This window comes from Entelurus aequoreus, linkage group LG09 (genome assembly GCF_033978785.1).
Source record: "Entelurus aequoreus isolate RoL-2023_Sb linkage group LG09, RoL_Eaeq_v1.1, whole genome shotgun sequence".
Lineage (NCBI taxonomy): Eukaryota > Metazoa > Chordata > Actinopteri > Syngnathiformes > Syngnathidae > Entelurus > Entelurus aequoreus.
The window spans coordinates 17,226,023-17,244,900 of record NC_084739.1 but is presented as its reverse complement, the minus strand read 5'-3'; the positions used below and the strand labels follow the sequence as shown (position 1 = coordinate 17,244,900).

The following is an 18,878-nucleotide window of genomic DNA, read 5'->3' as shown; positions in this document are numbered from 1 at the left end:
GTCTGCACAAGTGCTGCTGGCACTGGACATTCATTTACAAGCCCTGTGATGTTGTGATAGAGTAAGGAAAATTATTCAAAGTGTGCGTCTCTGGTGAATTCCCCATGCCCCAGAGGAACAAGGCAGTTCTAGATAACAATGGTGTTAATAGCAGTGTAGCACTATATTCTTTTCTTTTCTGCTCTGCCTCCCTCTCCCTTGTGGAAGAGGGGGCACAGGTCTGGTGGCCAGGGATTGATGTGCTAGCTGTCCAGAGTCGGGACCCGGGGTGGACCGCTCGCCTGTGCATCAGTTGGGGACATCTCTGCGCTGCTGACCCGTCTCCGCTCGGGATGGTCTCCTGTTGGCCCCACTATGGACTGGACTCTCACTATTATGTTAGATCCACTATGAACTGGACTTTCACAATATTATGCTAGACCCACTTGACGTCCATTGCATCCGGTCTCCCCTAGAGGGGGGGGGGGGGGTGTCACCAACATCTGCGGTCCTCTCGAAGGTTTCTCATAGTCATTCTCATTGACATCCCACTGGGTTGTGAGTTTTTCCTTGCCCTTATGTGGGCTCTGAACCGAGGATGTCGGTGTGGCTTGTGCATCCCTTGGAGACACTTGAGAGTTTGGGCTATTTAAATAAACATTGATTGATATATTCTGGAGCCCCATACACCTATACACAAGACTCATAAAGGGTCCCACATTCCACTCTAAACCCAACATCACTGTTCCATACACACACACTTGGTATATTTGCATGCACTAAAAAACTAATTATTGCATTAATTTGGTGGAAACCATCTTTATAAAACACATGTAAAAACTTTCATTAGGTTTTTATCTTTTGAAGATGTGATTAACATATCTAGAACATATCTACAGTAGATAAAGCGCTCTTTTTTTTCAAAAAAGTGCCAAAAAATTCAATATTGACAGGCCAGAATATTAATATTAAGTACATATTAAATAATTATATAACCTGTACTTTTTTTTTTTAAATATGACTATATGTAAATAAATAAATAAATAATCAAGTTTCCCTTTACTTTAGAGTGTAGAGTAGAAATTAGCTGATATGCATAATATTTATCATCAGTGGATAATACAAATCATATTAATACATCATTACTATGATTATATGATTAATAGTGCATTTCCTGTGAGTTAGATCTCCCTGTGTCTTTAAAACATAGGGACACATCTGTTTCTAAATTGAATCAAGGGTCTTTGAGCTCACCACAGTTATGCGCAATGACATGCAAAAGTGAAATGTGTACATAACTTTCTCCAATGCGTTCATTATAGTTTTATCTTTCTTCAATCACCTCTCCCTGTTCCAAAATGCTGGTGCTGAGTGTGAATGTTTAAAGGTGAGCTTTGATGACAATTTGACAATCTGTGTTGAGTGAAGTGTTCAAAGTTAAGGTTGCTGCTATTCAGGTGGAACAAACCATTTTGCATTTTTGATAGGAGGGTGTAGGTAGTTAGACCCCCTCCCACCCACTACCCCATCCCTTCGACGCCACCGGTTGCTCAAACTATCCTAAACATTCCCACAATTTGGACTTCTTCATGATTATGTGCACTAATTTTTTGCCAGCTACTTAGACAATGATGTGTGTTGAGTTATTTTTGGAAGATAGTAAATATATACTGTTTTCCAAGCTATACGTTGACAACTTTAAGTTATATCCCATATTGAGAAGATATAACAAAGTGCTTGCTGTATTGTGAAGGGTGTGTTCTCACTTTTGTGAGATACTGTACATCAATCTAAAAGGTATCCTACCTCTGATTTGTAGTCAGCTAGGATCCAGGGGAAAACTGGATACTGCATGAGGTCATTGTATGTCCTCCCAGCAAGAGTATTCAGATGCATCAAGTACTCAAAATTGCGTATCTCCCCTTTCTGCAAGAAGAACAAAATGTACACAAACACTGCATTGGTCAACCTTGGATTAATATAGAGATGGTGTGAAAATCAGGGGGGTTCAACTGTGGAACAGCATGGATGATTCCTTAAAATGTTCCAGTTCCATTCACACATTTAAAAAACACTTTAAAACCAATGTCTTGAAAAAATATATCACTCTTGAATCAACACTGTAGTTAATACTATGATCAATGTTAATTAAAAACTAAATGTGAGATATAAATAATAATGGAAGTATAATTGTTTGTATATAGTGTATAATTGGTGCAAAGGTTTAACATGTGTACAAGGATATTTCACATGCCTTTAATGTGTATATAATTTAACTGTGTTTATGTTGTGTATAATGTGTATTTATAATATGTTGTACAAAGGACATTTCATAATTTTCGGAAGTTCATCTTGTACTTGACATTGTTTATAGGGTTAGGCGCAATAAGTGTTCAACTTCAGCCTAAACCCTTTCGGTCTGCAACATTTTCATTTTCAATCCATGAATGTACAACTGTTTGTTTATTTTGTTGACCATTGACCGAAGAATAATAATAATAATAATAATAAAAAAAGAAATGAAAAAATAACAATATTTAACTACAGCAATAACGTTACTTCACTTTTTTGTTTGACAGCAGTAATACAGTAATTGCATCTCCAATTTGAAAGAATAGAACTGACATGGAAACATTACTGTACATGATAACACAACAGATGATGAGTCATATGTATTTTCTTACCTGCCATTTGAAAAGGGTTGTCTTCTCAACCACAGGAGTCTTCCTGGTGGACATGAAAAACAAACACCTTGAAATTGCATCAGTCCCTAAACTTTTTTCCAAAATGTTTGCCAAGCAACATAGGTTTAACTGTAACATAAGAGAAGTGACCCAGCCGAATTTACTGAGTGATTATGAGAATTATTTGAACACAAACATTGAAGCATATAAAGACTGAACACATATTTATAAAACAACCATTCAAATTTACACTTCATAACATCATAAATATTCAATATTAACACAATATTTGTGTCAAGCAGCACTAAATTGTCAAAAAATGAGCCTACATGTAAGCTTTGTGTTATTCGCATCAATATTTAATATTTTCTCCTTACATTATGCCCTTTCATTCTTTTAAAATGTTTAAATTATGCTACATTTGGATTGGGCTGAAGACCAATACAAGACAAGCACAGACCACAAATGGCTCTTGGTCACACTAAGGACAAAACTGCTCTAAAATGAAGGAATATTCATTTTTGTTAATGAATATAGTTTTTTTTAACTTATTTGTGAATTTGATTTGTGTAGGTATCAGGGGCGCCGAAAAGGGGAGGTAAAGGAGACGGATTCTAGGGGCCCATGATGGAGGCCCAGAGAGGCCCCTAATGATGATGAAATTAATACAGAAAAAATAATGGGGGCCCTGTAAAGATTCTTTTCATGGGGCCCAAAATCCCTAGCGGCGCCCCTGGTAGGTATTATGACTGACCTAATAATTATATCTAGGAATGCTCTAATGCAGGGGTGTCAAATTCATTTTAGCTCAGGGGCCGGATGGAGGAAAATCTGTGCACACGCGGGGCGGACTATTAAAATCATGGCATTAAAACTAAAAAATAAAGACAACTTCAGATTGTTTTGTCTTCCTTTGGCCAAAAAAAGAAAAAACACATTCTGAAAATATTACAATAAAAACATATAAAAAAAACACGGCAGCGGTAAAGTTTAGATCCTTGAAGGAAAGAAGAAAGTGAATGGATATTTATAACTGAATACATTTACATCCATCCATCTATCCCTTTCTGGGTTGCTGGAGCCTATCTCAGCTGCATTCGGGCGGTAGGCGGGGTATACCCTGCACAAGTCGCCACCTCATCGTAGGGCCAACACAGATAGACAGACAACATTCCCACTCACATTCACACACAAGGGCCAATTTAGTGTTGCCAATCAACCTATCCCCAGGTGCATGTCTTTGGAGGTGGGAGGAACTGCTGGCCGAACATAACCAGAACTCATGATCATAATTAAAGATAAAAGTCACTTTTAACTTACTTTCCTTAAATATCTAAAAGTATTCATATTCTCTTCATGGCATACTTGCCAACCCTCCCGTTTTTAGCGGGAGAATCCCGGTATTCAGCGCCTCTCCCGACAACCTCCCGGCAGAGATTTTCTCCCGACAAACTCCCGGTATTCAGCCGGAGCTGGAGGCCACGCCCCCTCCAGCTCAATGCGGACCTGTGACTGAGTGGGGACAGCCTGTTCTCACGTCCGCTTTCCCACAATATAAACAGCTTGCCTAACGAATTCAAACGAATGGAAACAAGAATTTCAGTTCATCCAGGACAGTTCGAAGGGGAAGGTGTATGTTGCCTGTAAATATGTAGAACAGACTTCTCCATTGAACACGGTGGCCGAAATGATATACTCATCATGAACGGAGAAGTTAAACAGGACAATACTGCCATCTAATGGATAGCCACCGGAACACTGAAATTCAAGTATTTATTTTATGTAAATAAAATAAATAAATATATATATATATATATATATATATATATATATATAGCTAGAATTCACTGAGAGTCAAGGATTTCACATATATATATATATATATATATATATATATATATATATATATATATATATATATATATATATATATATATATATATATATATATATATATATATATGAAATACTCGAGTTGGTGAATTCTAGCTGTAAATAACCCCCCCCACCCACCCCCTACCCCCCGATATTGGAGGTCTCAAGGTTGGCAAGTATGCTTCATGTCATATTATGCTCCTACCAGCTGTAAGTGAACGGAGACATACAGTGACAGACAGTTGCGATAGCCAATCAGATCACGTGTTGTTGTCAGTAAGGCCTTCTAGATGGCCTAATGCAGATATATAGTGATGTTATGAGCCAGGTATCATAAGAACTCCATTACCCAGCATGCCACAGTAGTGACGAGCATGCCCCCGTTTCCCCGTTTAGGTTTAATGTAGACATGCTGGCAGCAGGATGTGTTTGATGAGCACGCTACGGAGTAAACTTTAAGAACTCAGCCAACACGCCTCGTCTGCATCTTTAATGATTAGACAAGACAACACATATATTTTCAAGAAGGATATTTAAAGAGGAACTACATCTTGTGAGACCATTTCGGCCAACCCCAACTTCAGCTGTCGATGAAATGTGAGTTCAGATATTTTATTTCTTAATTTTTTCACGTTAAAATTTTTTTTTTGCAATATTAATTTTGACAGTACCACATAAGATATGTTTTAATTGCTGATGCGGGTTTATTGATTTTTAAATGCGCCAGAAAATAACCCGTTTTGTACAATGCCCAGGAGTGCGTAAACGTGTTCCTGTATAGTATTTCTCCAGCAATGGTCATGTGGTGACATAAATGATGGTATTTTGAGAGGTAATCAATGAAGTCGGACATCACTAAAGGCCTAGGTGGGAAACGCACGGCCCGCCACTGCTGGGACCCCATTTTGAAAATGCCTAGCGTCAACACTGATGGGAGTATAGGTACGTGTGGCCTACGGGCCGGTTTTAATACTAATCAAATATTATTGCAATACGTTGCAATTAGGGATGTCCGATATTATCGGACTGCCGATATTGTCGGCCGATAAATGCTTTAAAATGTGATATCGGAAATTATCGGTATCGGTTTCAAAAAGGAAATTTATGACTTTATAAAACGCCGCTGTACAGAGTGGTACACGGACGTAGGGAGAAGTACAGAGCGCCAATAAACCTTAAAGGCACTGCCTTTGCGTGCCGGCCCAATCACATAATATTTACGGCTTTACACACACACAAGTGAATGCAAGTATACTTGGTCAACAGCCATAGAGGTCACACCGAGGGTAGCCGTATAAACAACTTTAACACTGTTACAAATATGCGCCACACTGTGAATCCACACCAAACAAGAATGACAAACACATTTCGGGAGAACATCCCCACCGTAACACAACATAAACACAACAGAACAAATACCCAGAACCCCTTGCAGCACTAACTCTTCCGGGGACGCTACAATATACACCCCCGCATGTCCCAAATTCCAAGCTGCTGTTTTGAGGCATGTTAAAAAAAATAATGCACTTTGTGACTTCAATAATAAATATGGCAGAGCCGTGTTGGCATTTATTTCCCATAACTTGAGTTGATTTATTTTGGAAAACCTTGTTACATTGTTTAATGCATCCAGCGGGGCATCACAACAAAATTAGGCATAATAATGTGTTAATTCCACGACTGAATATATCGGTATCAGTTGATATCGGAATCTGTAATTAAGGGTTGGACAATATCGGAATATCGGACATCGGAAAAGAAGCCATTATCGGACATGTCTAGTTGCAATTATCATCTATTATTATGCTAGATCTACTCGACGCCCATTGCACTGGTCGCCCAAGGGGATGGGGACCCCACATCTGCGGTCCCCTCAAAGGTTTCTCATTGTCATCCCATTGGGTTGAGTTTTTTCTTGCCCTGATGTGGGATCTGAGCCAAGGATGTCGTTGTGGCTTGTGCAGCCCTTTGAGACACTCGTGATTTAGGGCTATATAAGTAAACATTGATTGATTTTGTGGGGCCATAGATAATTTGTTTGCGGGCCGTATCTGGCCCGCGGGCCTTGACTTTGACACCCCTGCTCTAGTGATTTCCACCCAGACATGGATCTGTTGTCTTGTGCCCTGTTTTTGTTGACAAAGGAAGGGTACAGTAAAATTAAATAAATAAATACATAAAACATGTTTTATATATATTAAAATTAAGGATATAAAAAGGAAGGGTACTGTAAATGTACATCCACACTGACAAACATTAAGCAAAATGATGATAAAGATGGGTTAACTTGACTAAATAACCGTTGCAGACGTTAAAAACCACTTACATCCCTGAGCATTTTCAAATGATTAGCGAGGCTAAAGAAGCGACGCCCTTGTAGAAGTCTTCCTTAGGGGGAGGTCCATGCTGTTGTTTTTGTAACGAACACGTCAGAAAGCGCTTCAATATGGCGTCAAACGGCGCACTGTGTACAACTGACGAGTTGTTGCCCGCGTTCGGGGCGTGTGAGCTAACAGCTAATATATTTCGACAGAACCCCCAACCTGATAACTTAATTAAGTTAACTTTAGTAAGGCTGGCGGCAGAAAAACGACTGGAAAATGTAAACTTCCATTCGAGTGGATGTGGAGTTGTCAGCGGCGTTTGTCACGTTGTGCTGTACGTGACCGCGTTCGATGACGACACAGCTTGATGACGTCAGACGTAACCAGTCTGTGGAATGATTGGCTAACACATCCTTACGTCTGTGAATAGAAAACGCCCTAAATATATATAACAATTTCATTTTTGGGGGGTTTTGTTTTTGTTTGAACAAGTATCTGAAATGGATTCCGGCGAAAGGATAAAGAAGAAAGCGGGCCACACAGTGTGTTGTTCGACTGACAAACGTAAGCAACAATATTTTGCTTCATAGAAGCGGTGGCGCATGGTACTGCAAGCCACTAGTGCAACATCATTTCAAATGAAGTGAGACGTTTATATCACTGCAGAGCTTATTATACATGTAATTGCTTAGTGCTATATTACATATTTAGTGAAATACCATATACATTCAAAAGCTCGCAGACAGTTTTTAATTATTTCCATTCCACAATGATAGAACAGGCGTCTGACTAAACAACAAATCTGTGTTACATCCCTTAAGTAATTTACTCACACATTTAAGTTGTTTGATTTAAATTAGAAGAGCATTCATTTGCTCTTGAAATCTCCTTCCCCTCTGCGGGCCAGTAACATGACAATAAAGTCCTGCTGCCAAGGACCCCCAAGTTGCTAAGTAACAATGCCAAACAAGAGGAAACTTGCATTTCTAGTGTGCAGCTTTGGAAACCTTGCATCCCCGAGCTTTCCTCTCGGTTTTGAGGAGTACAATCAGCAGGTAGGGCAAAGTCCGAGCATTTGGAAGTCTTGAATGTTAGTTTGTTATGCCTGAACATTTTTTTTGGCGCAGGAGATGCAGCTGTTGGTGTGCAGTTAAAACGGACCACAATCTTGTCGCTTTAATAACGGGAATACAAGAATATGGTGAGTGAATATATTCATTTATGTTGAAAATAGTAGAGAAAAATAGGGACTACAATATGAAATTAAGTCAGATACCCTGTGACCAAATTATTTTGTAAACCTACACTAAATCAATCATAGCATGTGTTATCTAATTGCAGGCAATAATTTCATACAATAGTTTTCTATAGGAGCTTATAATGGGAACAAGCACCGGTAGATAGCCCCTCTCATCCTGAGGATGATGAATGAGGCGAGAGAGGGCCTTGGGGTGCAGACACAAACAAAAACACACACACCTTCCTATCTTAGACAGGGAGCGACGCTTCCATCAGACTCCATAAACTATCATTTATCAAAGTCCGGATTTGACTCTTCATTCACGTGTACATGTACTTTCGTACAGTAAAGTCATGTATGTCATTACACTTGAGTGCCCTACCACCCCAAACAAAATCACACACCTTCATTTCGTGGACAAACTACAGTGAACGGTGACAGAGCATCTGCACTCATTTGTTTTTGCTGTTTTACCCAGTGTCGCCTCCCTGCTTTTGTTCCCCAGCATTAGCCTTAATTAGAGAGTCGTGCTCTTAAATACTCCCGCGGGCAACACCGGGTGAGCGCGCACTAGTTCAAACATAACACCGCCGCGCACTTGCGCACACACAAACCACTCAAGCTCTTAATTCCTCAGAGAGCATGCTTTTCTCATTGCCCCAGGCAATACATGAGCCTTTTGTGCGTGTGAATAAATTAGACCCTTTAAGCCCCCTTCACATGGCATGTAAAAGCCGGCATTTTTCCAACTTTTTTCGTGTCATCGGGGGCACTCAAATGTAGTATCAGAGCCGTAACAAAGGGGGAACAGCACTTGTGTGAGGGATTAGGCGATTAAGTTTCACACTTCAACCGATCTGTTGTGTTTAAAAGCAATTGTTGATGTCCTACAAGTATTTTATGCGACACTGACTTGTATGAAATTATTATGCCATAATGCTGTGTTGCTGTGTAAAAGCCCATGCAGTTCCAACAATATACCACTACTAAAAGGCAAGAGTGTATAAATGCCAGAGTTTTTGTGATGGCTCTGATGCAGCAATTTTGCAAGATCTTTATCTAAAAGAAGCTTTAAGATGTATTTTGGCTTAAAAACTTACGATAAAGGTGAAGCGATAAACACTGAAGCGTCACTCTGCAAGCGATGCTTCAAAACATAGCTAGCTAACAGCTAACGTCCCTCCACAGTGTTTTAGCTACTTCTAAATCACGAATGCTGTTTCTTCCAGGTATCCTCCTTGCAGGACGAGGAATAGCTAAACATGCTTCACTACACATCGTAGGACGATACAGTAGCTGATCGCTAACAGCAAGATAGCGCTCCTGAATGGAAACAAATCGGTGGATCTATACAAATATTGACTGTAACGATACCAAGTACAAGAGCCGTATTTAGTCGAAACTACAATGATTACATTGATATTTTTTGTTATCACAACATTTTTGGTCATTTTTGAATGGGTTATAAACTCAGGAAATACGTCCATGGACACAGGAGGACTTTAAGTATGACCAGTGTATGACCCTGTAAAGAATGTAAAGAATCCAAACAACATAAGAATACGTGCTTATTACATTATAGCAGAAGTGCAGATATAACATGTGAAAACTTAAAACATAAAGTAACCAGATATTAATATGTAGATCAATAATTCATTCATCCATCCATTCTCTACCACTTGTCCCTCATAATTTTGACAAAATAATAATCGGAAATTACGGCATACGTCAAATGGCAAATTGGGAGCTTATTTACTACTAAAATATAAGTTGTTAAGTATGTTTTAATTATCTTATTTAATGCCAAAAAAAAATTTTAATTTGCAAAAGAGAAGTATGTTCATGATTTTCTGTTAAAACAAAGCCATTAATGACTTTTTTGGTGGTCCTCTTTGTTTATCAAGGTAACTATCAAAATATATTTTGGCACCAGTATCGATAGGACAATATTGTGCAGAAAGCTATTATTGGTCTTTACTTTATAAATCAAACAAAAATGCTGGCACTGGCATTGTGACACATCTTATCTGATTATAACTTTGTGTGAGATGCCAGGTTGTTGTGTAAAAACACATACAGATGTAGCAGTATCACATTTTTCTGCGTTTTGTATAAAAAACAGATTACGCAAAAAGGCCGATTTCTGTTGCGTCTCTAATGAGGCAATTTTGTTGAATCTCTGTGTGAAAGAGTCTTGATCACATCAGCCTTGCACAACGGCGCACATAAACCCATAACCAACATATTCACTGTAGAATTAGTAGGCTGATAAATGTAGGCTAAAGTCATATGTATATTCCCTGTATGTCCTAGCACCATGGCCAAAAGGAAAGGAGCCACCGGGACAAAGGTGACCCTTAAGGATGCCAAGAAGGCCTTACGGATGAAGCCCGACGGCTGGCGGAGACTTACGCTTAGCAACATGGGCATAACCATCTTTCCGCAGTGTCTCTTCAAGCTGACTAACATGGACGAGTTGGATCTCAGCCGCAACGAGATTAAAAAACTGCCAGAAGGAATCGGGAAGCTGTCGTCCCTCAGATGGCTGGACATGCACAGCAACAAGCTGGAGTCTGTGCCCGAGTCCATCGGTAAACTGGTGGGTTTGACCTATCTCAACCTCTGTAACAATCGTCTAACCTCGACAGGTTTACCCTCAACGTTGGCTTCCCTTACCAAGTTGAAGAGTCTAAATCTGGGATTGAACAAGCTGAATGCCTTGCTTCCTACTATGGTGGCCCTCGAGAGTCTCCAAGAGTTAGCCCTATTTGATAATCTCTTCACCAGGCTACCAGAGTTTGTCAAAGCGCTAGGCAATCTGACTAGAGTGAATATACAAAGAAATCCCTTGCTTAAAGTTGTGGAGGACGACGAGGAGATGGAAACTGAAAAGTCTGACGACGAGGACAATGTGTTCCTCGTTCATGAGAGCAGACTGTGTAATTTGTGCTTAAAAAAATGTAAAGACCCCAGGGGAAATCATCTGAAAGTAGACTGTGTGAGGTCAAAGTTTGAAGAGATGAGGTCTTATTCAGGACTGGTAACACCAAACTCTGTGGCCGCAGTCAATCAGGATGTGTGGCGAGTCAGAAGCTAGAACGTAGTGTGTTATTTTTTTATTTGGTAGCTGCATGTTTTTGTGACCATCCAGGTCATGGTTCAGAAACAATCGCTATACAGAGCGGGGGTATGCCACACCACCTACTCCCCACATGCAATGCTTTCCTTTTATCCCTCCCAAAGAGATTCAATATTTTAGCCTCTTATAAACCACATACACAAAACTGCTACCTTTGGTTTCAGGTGACCATTGCTACAACTGAATGGAATGCTAACAAGGGCGGTTCTACCCGAGCTACTGTTGCAGAGGGTCACGCCAATGTATCTTAACAACTGTCGTTTTTGCGCCACAACAGAGCAAAGCCATTCTTGTAGGGACATGTAGGTACATGTCCCTACCTTAATGGATTAATACATTGGATCCAGCACCATCCTTTAAGACTAGAGCTGTCCTATCTAAGTCTGAAAGCATGAACTGATGAAGCACGCTCGACTTCTAAGACACACTGAACAGTGAATGAATGTTTTTGAGTATCTCTTACATAAGCTCTTGAATAAAACAAGAACAAAAACTGTCTCAATACATTGACATTAGATTATCATGATACCTACCTGGCGTTAGCAATGACATCAGCAACTCCTCTGCCTTTTAATGACGAAACCACCTTGCACAACCTGCAAGAGGCAGATCTGAGGTCAGTTCACTGTCAGTACTTTCTTTCTATATTCAGTCTTGTAAGTATTACTATACCTTTTATATGCAGAGACATGATCTTTATTTATGAACACCAAGAAGGCCGAGTGACCATTTTTCATAAAGACCTCAATGGCATTGTCCTAGGAAACAGAACAGTCTTTGATTTGAAAGTACTACCGGTAACTTTAAAGACAATTCTAAGACATAGCTAACAACTGTTCAATAATGCAAGTTTTGCATATGAAAACTAGAAATTTAAAGCGTTGTTTACCAAACTTTATTATTACAACAAATCCCTTGATACTGCTTATACAACTTGGTTTAGGATAGTCAAAATACACTCAAACCTCAATTATTGTGCCCCCCATCTTTCGTATGATTTGCTTTTCAATGACAATTTTCGCCCACATTTTGTCTTTGTTTACCGTCTCGGCCAAACATTGCTCCGAACAAAAAAAGTCTGTTTGCCTGCATATCATTCCGCAGAAATCGAGTTCTCAAAGCATCCAACACGTGTGTTTCTTTTATTGAGATTGATTGCTAAATAAGCCACTATGGGGCCAAAGAAAGTTACAAAGGCCATTAATTTAATTAAAAAGGTGAGGAATACTATTGGATTTAAGAAATAACTTGTAGCAAAGTATGAAGGTGATGTTCACATGGCCAAATTTCCCCCTTCTGTATTTACGTCTTGGTATGGCACAGCATGCCTCAAGTAGTAGAGTGTGAAGGACATTGCTGAGAATAAGAAGCGGATAATGTTTATTGAAATGGAAAAATAAATCACTAAAAATATGTCCGATGGTGTTGCCGACTTGGCTAAGCAATTTGAGCGTGTCACTGCTATACTGCACCATACTGAAGCAGAGTCAGTCTAACGGCAGCCAAGAATGTTAAAATAATATCCAAATGGTGGACATTCATCCATGAAAATATGGAAACGCTGCTGATGGTGTGTTTGATGGAGAAACAGCTTGAAGAAGATACTGTAAAAGTCTAGTCTCCAATGTAAAAGCGTTACATTATAAATAAATTACTTTATAAAACTATAGTTGATTGTACTACATTCTATTGTATGGCAGTTTATGTGTTAAAATGATGCGGTTTAGGGGCATCGAGCATCAATATTTTTTTATTTTTTATTTTTTGAATGGTAGACGTTGATTTGAGATACAAGTGTTTTGAATTAAGAACTCCGTCACAAAACCAATTAGGCTTGTAATTTGAGGAGCTACTGTATAAGTGAAAGCCTATTGGCGAGCCATACTTAGGTGATTTTATTGATTGAGTGCAGCAAGAAACAGCAGCGCAACAGCATAGTGTATAATATGGAGTATACAGTAACACTGTATAGCCCAGAACTACAGCAAAGACATAGGCTAAATATCTTAGCAGATATTGTGAAGTGGAAAAACATCCGTTTTGGAAATGCTAATTGCTAGATTATCTCCTTTGAAATCAACAGAAAAATGGGGGATGTTTAACCTCCAGCAAGAACCGCATAAAACGGGCCTCCTTGATGTCCTCATAGAGCCAGCGTCTGCATCTGGATGCGGACTCCTTAGTCAGCATGCTGGAAATGAAGGAATTCCTCACGCTGGAGAAGGAAACGAAAGAAAGGAGGGCTGAAACACCTGAACAGGCCTGCCTTTTGTACAAAACACACAGCTGTACCTGCTAGGGTGATGGTTTCTGCAGCAAACATCTCCACTCGCACTTAGAGTGAATCCTTGGCACAAGAGCAGACTCTCTTTGGCGAACAGCAGCACCCCTTGAGTCACTTTCAGGCTGCTCACCATCACAACACACATCTTCGCATGAACCTAAACATTTAAAACACAGTGTAACATTGCATATCCACCCAGCACAGGCATCTCAGGCCTGACTTGATTGATCATTTTAATCACATAAACTAATCATTATTAAAAAGAAACCGATGTGCACTTCATTATAGGAGTTGATTGATGGGGAGGAGTAGGCCCGGCCCCCTTTCCAACATCTTCATTCAGCACCAAAATGACCCGCATGCTGCTTTCAGGGCTGGTTGGCACTAATGCTAACTGCATAGTGTTAATGTGGGTAATTCTATTGTCTCCCCCCGTCATTTCACAGTGAGTGTGCACACCTGGCTGCCCCCCTGTGTTGGCCCCTCTGGGACACAGAGCCCCAAAACCATATGGGGCCCAAACATAGCCGCAGGCCCCTCACAATTTATACTAATCAAATCAGACTCCCTACCCCCAGATAGAAGAGTCACCCTTGTGAAGGAAGAGGAGGTCTTGCCTGGCCATTATTAGGAGAATTAATCACTGTCACATACACAATAGGCAACCTGCTAAATGATCAGAACCCCGTGTCTGAATGTGCACAAACGTACGTGCCGTGATGAATAGTGTCATGTGAAAGAGTTTAAGAGTCTCAGCTACGTGGCGCAACGTTTTTACCCGCGCTAATATTAAATGGCAATTTCCCTCAGTAAGCACAAGCTGCCATCTGGTTGCCTGGCCCCAACAATGACTAGATTTTAGGAAAACTAGTTAGAATTATTATCAACGATTAAATACATAACAATAAACTTGCTTCTTTATCTCCGTATTGTGCACTAGACAGATATGCATTATCAGTCTGAGAGATTTAGCTGCTGATGGGAGGAAGGAGAGAAAAGGGGGGGGGGCCTTTATTGACTGAGAGCTTAATGTCAGACCATTGATTTCTCCCCACACACATTACTGTCATAATCACACTATTGGCGCTGGAAAGCTAATTATGCGTGGGTCTGCTTTTGTGTGTTACTGTCCGCACTGTGTCCGCGCGTCTGCATATGCGTGTTGCAATGTGTACTGTATGTGTGTGTGTGTGTGTGCATTTCTCAGCGCTAATGACTGTGTTCATTTGACAGCATGCTCAGCAGGACTCACACACTTGAACCACTGCAAGACAAGTGCGCTGATCACACACTTACTAAGCAGATGTAAGACAGCTTGCATCACCTCCTACTGTTTTTATTAATACATCTGTCAGAAACATTAAAAGCCGCAGCTGGTTGCCAGAGTAAAGAGAATCCCTGTCAATATGCGCCGGAAACGCTGAGCTGGGCCTCGGCATTAAAGCCTTAAACTAATGAGGGAAGACGAGCTATCGGAGTGCACGTCAGGTAATTCTGATTGTGATTCGTGCCACACTACCTCCTCTCCAGGATGCAGCTCCTGCAGGATGATGCGTATGTCAGCGCAGGTCTTCGTGTGGCAGCAAGGCTCAGGGGTGACAGGGTCGAGTGGATCTTCAGTGGCAGCAGGTGACTCTTTCAAAACCGGAAAGAAGGTCAGCCGATCGCACGCCTGTCCTCCATCTTCATCCTCTTCTTTAGCCTCGGTGCCGACATCGCGCAGACTCTTTGGCTCTAGTCCAAATGGAAAAAGAGTCCACAATATGGTGAATTTGAAACAACACAATCAGTGAATACATTTTGTATTTTCTTTAACCTGCATCAGCTTCTGTTATGTTGTTGCTGTCTGCTGGCGTTCCCGTCCTCATGCCCAAGGATAGAGCTCCTAGCATCTTTAAATATAAATATCATCACCATTTTAAAGCATTATTGCAGCCTACCTGATGTTTGACTAAACGCATCTGAAGTAGAAATGGATTGGAAAAGTTACAAAAGAGATGTAATTTGGATTTTAACAGAAAAAATGCCACAAAAGTCAAATTTTGAGAGTTCAAACTATTATTCACATACACAACATCAACAAATATCATGAGAGAAAAGTGTGCTATGTGTTTTCTTTGGCCGTTTTACGGAAGAGGGATTATTGTGAAAACGCCACCATAGGGGGTATGGTGAGGAAAAGTGTAACCTTCACCACAGAACCAGATATAGAACTTTGACTTCCTATTAGGGCTGCAAATCTTTGGGTGTCCCACGATTCGATTCAATATCCATTCTTGGGGTCACGAGTCGATTATAAATCGATTTTTTCGATTCAACGCGATTCTTGATTCAAAAACGATATTTTTCCGATTCAAAACAATTCTCTATTCATTCAATACATAGGATTTCAGCAGGATCTACCCCAGTCTGCTGACATGCAAGCAGAGTAGTAGATTTTTATAAAAAGCTTTTATAATTGTAAAGGACAATGTTTTATCAACTGATTGCAGTAATGTAAATTTGTTTTAACTATTTAATGAACCAAAAATATGACTTATTTTATCTTTGTGAAAATATTGGACACAGTGTGTTGTCAAGCTTATGAGATGCGATGCAAGTGTAAGCCACTGTGACACTATTGTTCTTTTTTTTTTTTTATAAATGTCTAATGATAATGTCAATGAGGGATTTTTAATCACTGCTATGTTGAAATTGTTACTAATATTGATACTGTTGTTGATAATATTCATTTTTGTTTCACTACTTTTGGTTTGTTCTGTGTCGTGTTTGTGTCTCCTCTCAATTGCTCTGTTTATTGCAGTTCTGAGTGTTGCTGGGTCGGGTTTGGTTTTGGAATTGGATTGCATTGTTATGGTATTGCTGTGTATTGTTTTGTTGGATTGATTAATTTAAAAAAAAGAAAATCGATTTTTGAAAAATGAGAATCGATACTGAATCGTACAACGTGAGAATGGCGATTTGAATTCGAATCGATTTTTTCCCACACCCCTACTTCCTATTCCTTCGCCATTATTTGTCTGTCAAAGGCTGAGCAGTTTTACTTTACTTTTGTTTTATCAAACTGTGGTCCAACTAGTTTTACACGAACATGACAGTTAAGAATGTCTGATACCTAGGGATGTTCCGATCAGAAATTTATGCTGCTGATTCCGATACTGATCACCCATGAGTGAGATCGTCCAATACCGATACCGATCACATGTACTAACTGTAAATGTTTCAATATTTTTATGGTAGGTGCAATTGACAGTTTAACAATATCATCACACTATTTAAACCAGTTCATCATTATATTTAATAAACATACAATTGTTTAGCAAAACAAAGTCAATAGTACACAATAACTAAACAAAATCAAAAACTACTATCTATTACTCATTCAAATCAATTTTGCCCTCTCAGTCCTCCTATGTCCAGGTACTTATAATCTGAAGTTGTAAACATTAAGAAAACAATTTTTCTAAATGATTTTGAGAAAATATCGATCAAAGCAATCTAGTATCGATCATATTCCGTATTTTCATACTACCAATTTATGGATCAATCCGCCCTCCTCTTGCATGCCGTGTTTGGACTGTGACAATGCTGACACACCAACAGTTGTTATATTATCCTCTCTCTAGACTCTTATTAATCAACTTTTACATTTCCTGTTAATATCTGCTTACTTTTTGCTGCAACGTGTTTCCATCTACACTTCTTTAAGTTTACTAAAAACATATTTCTTGGTGCTATTTAAAGCTAGGTTATCTTAGCTATTAGCATGCCTACTCCTGGCTTTCTCTCAATGTGTAATATGTTTAGCCTCGTCCTCCAGTGATACTTGATAATGATACTTAAGATACTGCAGTTTATTTGGAGGTAATTATTATTAGTTTAGAGGAGCGGCGCCACACTGTGGATGGAGACACATAATTAGCTGCTAGCCGCTTGCCAGCCAGAGAGGATTGCCGTTTGTGAAAGGCATTTAAAGAAACAACACATTCAGAACATTCGTTCTCAGGACTGGACTGTGCACCTTTCCTCCTTTTGCACTATTTTTCTTTTTCTTTCCATCCTATGTTTTGGATATTTGTAGAATGTCGCACTGACACTGGAGTTGCTTTTAATCTCATTGTACCTGTGTATAGTGACAATAAAAGGCATTCTATTCTATTCTATTAAAGGCATTAGTCAGTCGATATCGATATTGTCATCTTAAAATTAAACTTAATTCAAATTACCTGTGGAGTTTTGAGTTTGAGTTTGAGTTTAAAACAAGGTTTTGTGATGGTTTAGAATAGAATACAAGGCTTTATTGTCATTAGGCATGAGAGCGTGACAAAATTACACAAATTATTTTTCATGGTTCGTGGTAGAACAAATGAATTTACATAATATCCTTACGGGAAAATTTGATTTTTCATTCCAAATTAGACGGACCCAATTGCGTTCAACTTTCGAGTTTGTCCATAGACAACCACAATGTATTCGCACAGGTCATCTTTTGATTTCTTCATGCACTGCCGTAGGCAAGTAGACGAAAACACAATTCGAGTGCAGTTTTCAATAGTGTGGTAAGTCAGTAAATGATCATAAAATTGAGGCCTGTGTACTGTACATAAAACCCTGCAGCAGACAAACTATAAATCCAAAGTATCCCTTTGGGTTACCATGGGAAGATTGCCTGCTCCAATTACTACTGTACCCGTCTGGATCGCCTTAGTTCCTTTCTGCGTATGCGCAGTCTGGTCCGGTTGGGTCCTTCGGCAGCGTCCTGGACCCAGTCACGGCTCAGCAGCACCCCAGGGCTCGGCCCAAACACGCCCCTCTCCCTCAACAGCTCTGCCTCCACATGCAGCCACCGGGAGTTGACCCGATCCCGCTCACCTGCTCGTAACTGGGCCGCAGGAACAAGACAAGATGACAAGGGATGACCAATCCAAATACATTGCTTTGTTATTTCAAAATATAGATTGGGGAATAGTATTTTTATTTGAACCTGTAGGTGATTTGTCCTCATATTCTCGAACATGCGGTAACCCCTTTGTCGGTGTGACTCCATGTAGGAGAGAAACTCCTGTGAAAAAAGACAAGAGTAGAAAATGCAAATGCAAAACAGCAGTGCAATCGTTCCTCTTTTCATGTTTTCATGCACCCACACACACCCACACCCACCCACACACACACACACACACACACACACACACACACACACACATTCTTGTATTTCTTACCTTCTTGGGACCTCCAAAAAAAATGCCTACCTCTTTAGGACCACCCTTGCTAGATATATAAATATTTGTATTTACAACATTAATAATGCATACATACTATGCAAATATAAAAAATGTATGCTTTTAGTTATTTT

General features: G+C 39.7%; 2 protein-coding genes across 10 annotated transcripts in view; one reads left to right on the top strand and one right to left on the bottom strand.

Moving 5' to 3' along the window:
- wdfy4 (WDFY family member 4) overlaps positions 1 to 18,878 on the bottom strand; it is a 75,428-nt gene that overhangs the window by 15,698 nt on the left and 40,852 nt on the right. For all 6 annotated transcript variants that reach the window (XM_062058208.1, XM_062058209.1, XM_062058207.1 and 3 more), the window contains exons 43-52: positions 18,510 to 18,587; positions 18,216 to 18,407; positions 15,342 to 15,417; positions 15,045 to 15,259; positions 13,534 to 13,682; positions 13,345 to 13,456; positions 11,914 to 11,999; positions 11,775 to 11,837; positions 2,664 to 2,706; positions 1,786 to 1,905 (exon numbers count right to left, since the gene is read on the bottom strand). In XM_062058208.1, coding sequence (XP_061914192.1) covers positions 1,786 to 1,905; positions 2,664 to 2,706; positions 11,775 to 11,837; positions 11,914 to 11,999; positions 13,345 to 13,456; positions 13,534 to 13,682; positions 15,045 to 15,259; positions 15,342 to 15,417; positions 18,216 to 18,407; positions 18,510 to 18,587 — 1,134 coding nt within the window. The remainder of the gene's footprint in view (positions 1 to 1,785; positions 1,906 to 2,663; positions 2,707 to 11,774; positions 11,838 to 11,913; positions 12,000 to 13,344; positions 13,457 to 13,533; positions 13,683 to 15,044; positions 15,260 to 15,341; positions 15,418 to 18,215; positions 18,408 to 18,509; positions 18,588 to 18,878) is intronic.
- On the top strand, positions 6,949 to 11,673 carry lrrc18a (leucine rich repeat containing 18a). 4 transcript variants are annotated; one of them, XM_062058215.1, is made up of 4 exons: positions 6,949 to 7,426; positions 7,853 to 7,917; positions 7,990 to 8,063; positions 10,416 to 11,673. In XM_062058215.1, the coding sequence occupies exon 4, from the start codon at positions 10,420 to 10,422 to the stop codon at positions 11,197 to 11,199; it is 780 nt and encodes a 259-aa protein (XP_061914199.1). In that variant the 5' UTR covers positions 6,949 to 7,426; positions 7,853 to 7,917; positions 7,990 to 8,063; positions 10,416 to 10,419; the 3' UTR covers positions 11,200 to 11,673. The 4 variants fall into 4 exon arrangements, with proteins under 4 accessions (XP_061914199.1, XP_061914197.1, XP_061914200.1 ...); XM_062058213.1 differs by having other exon boundaries at positions 7,770 to 7,917; XM_062058216.1 differs by having other exon boundaries at positions 7,770 to 7,917; positions 10,388 to 11,673.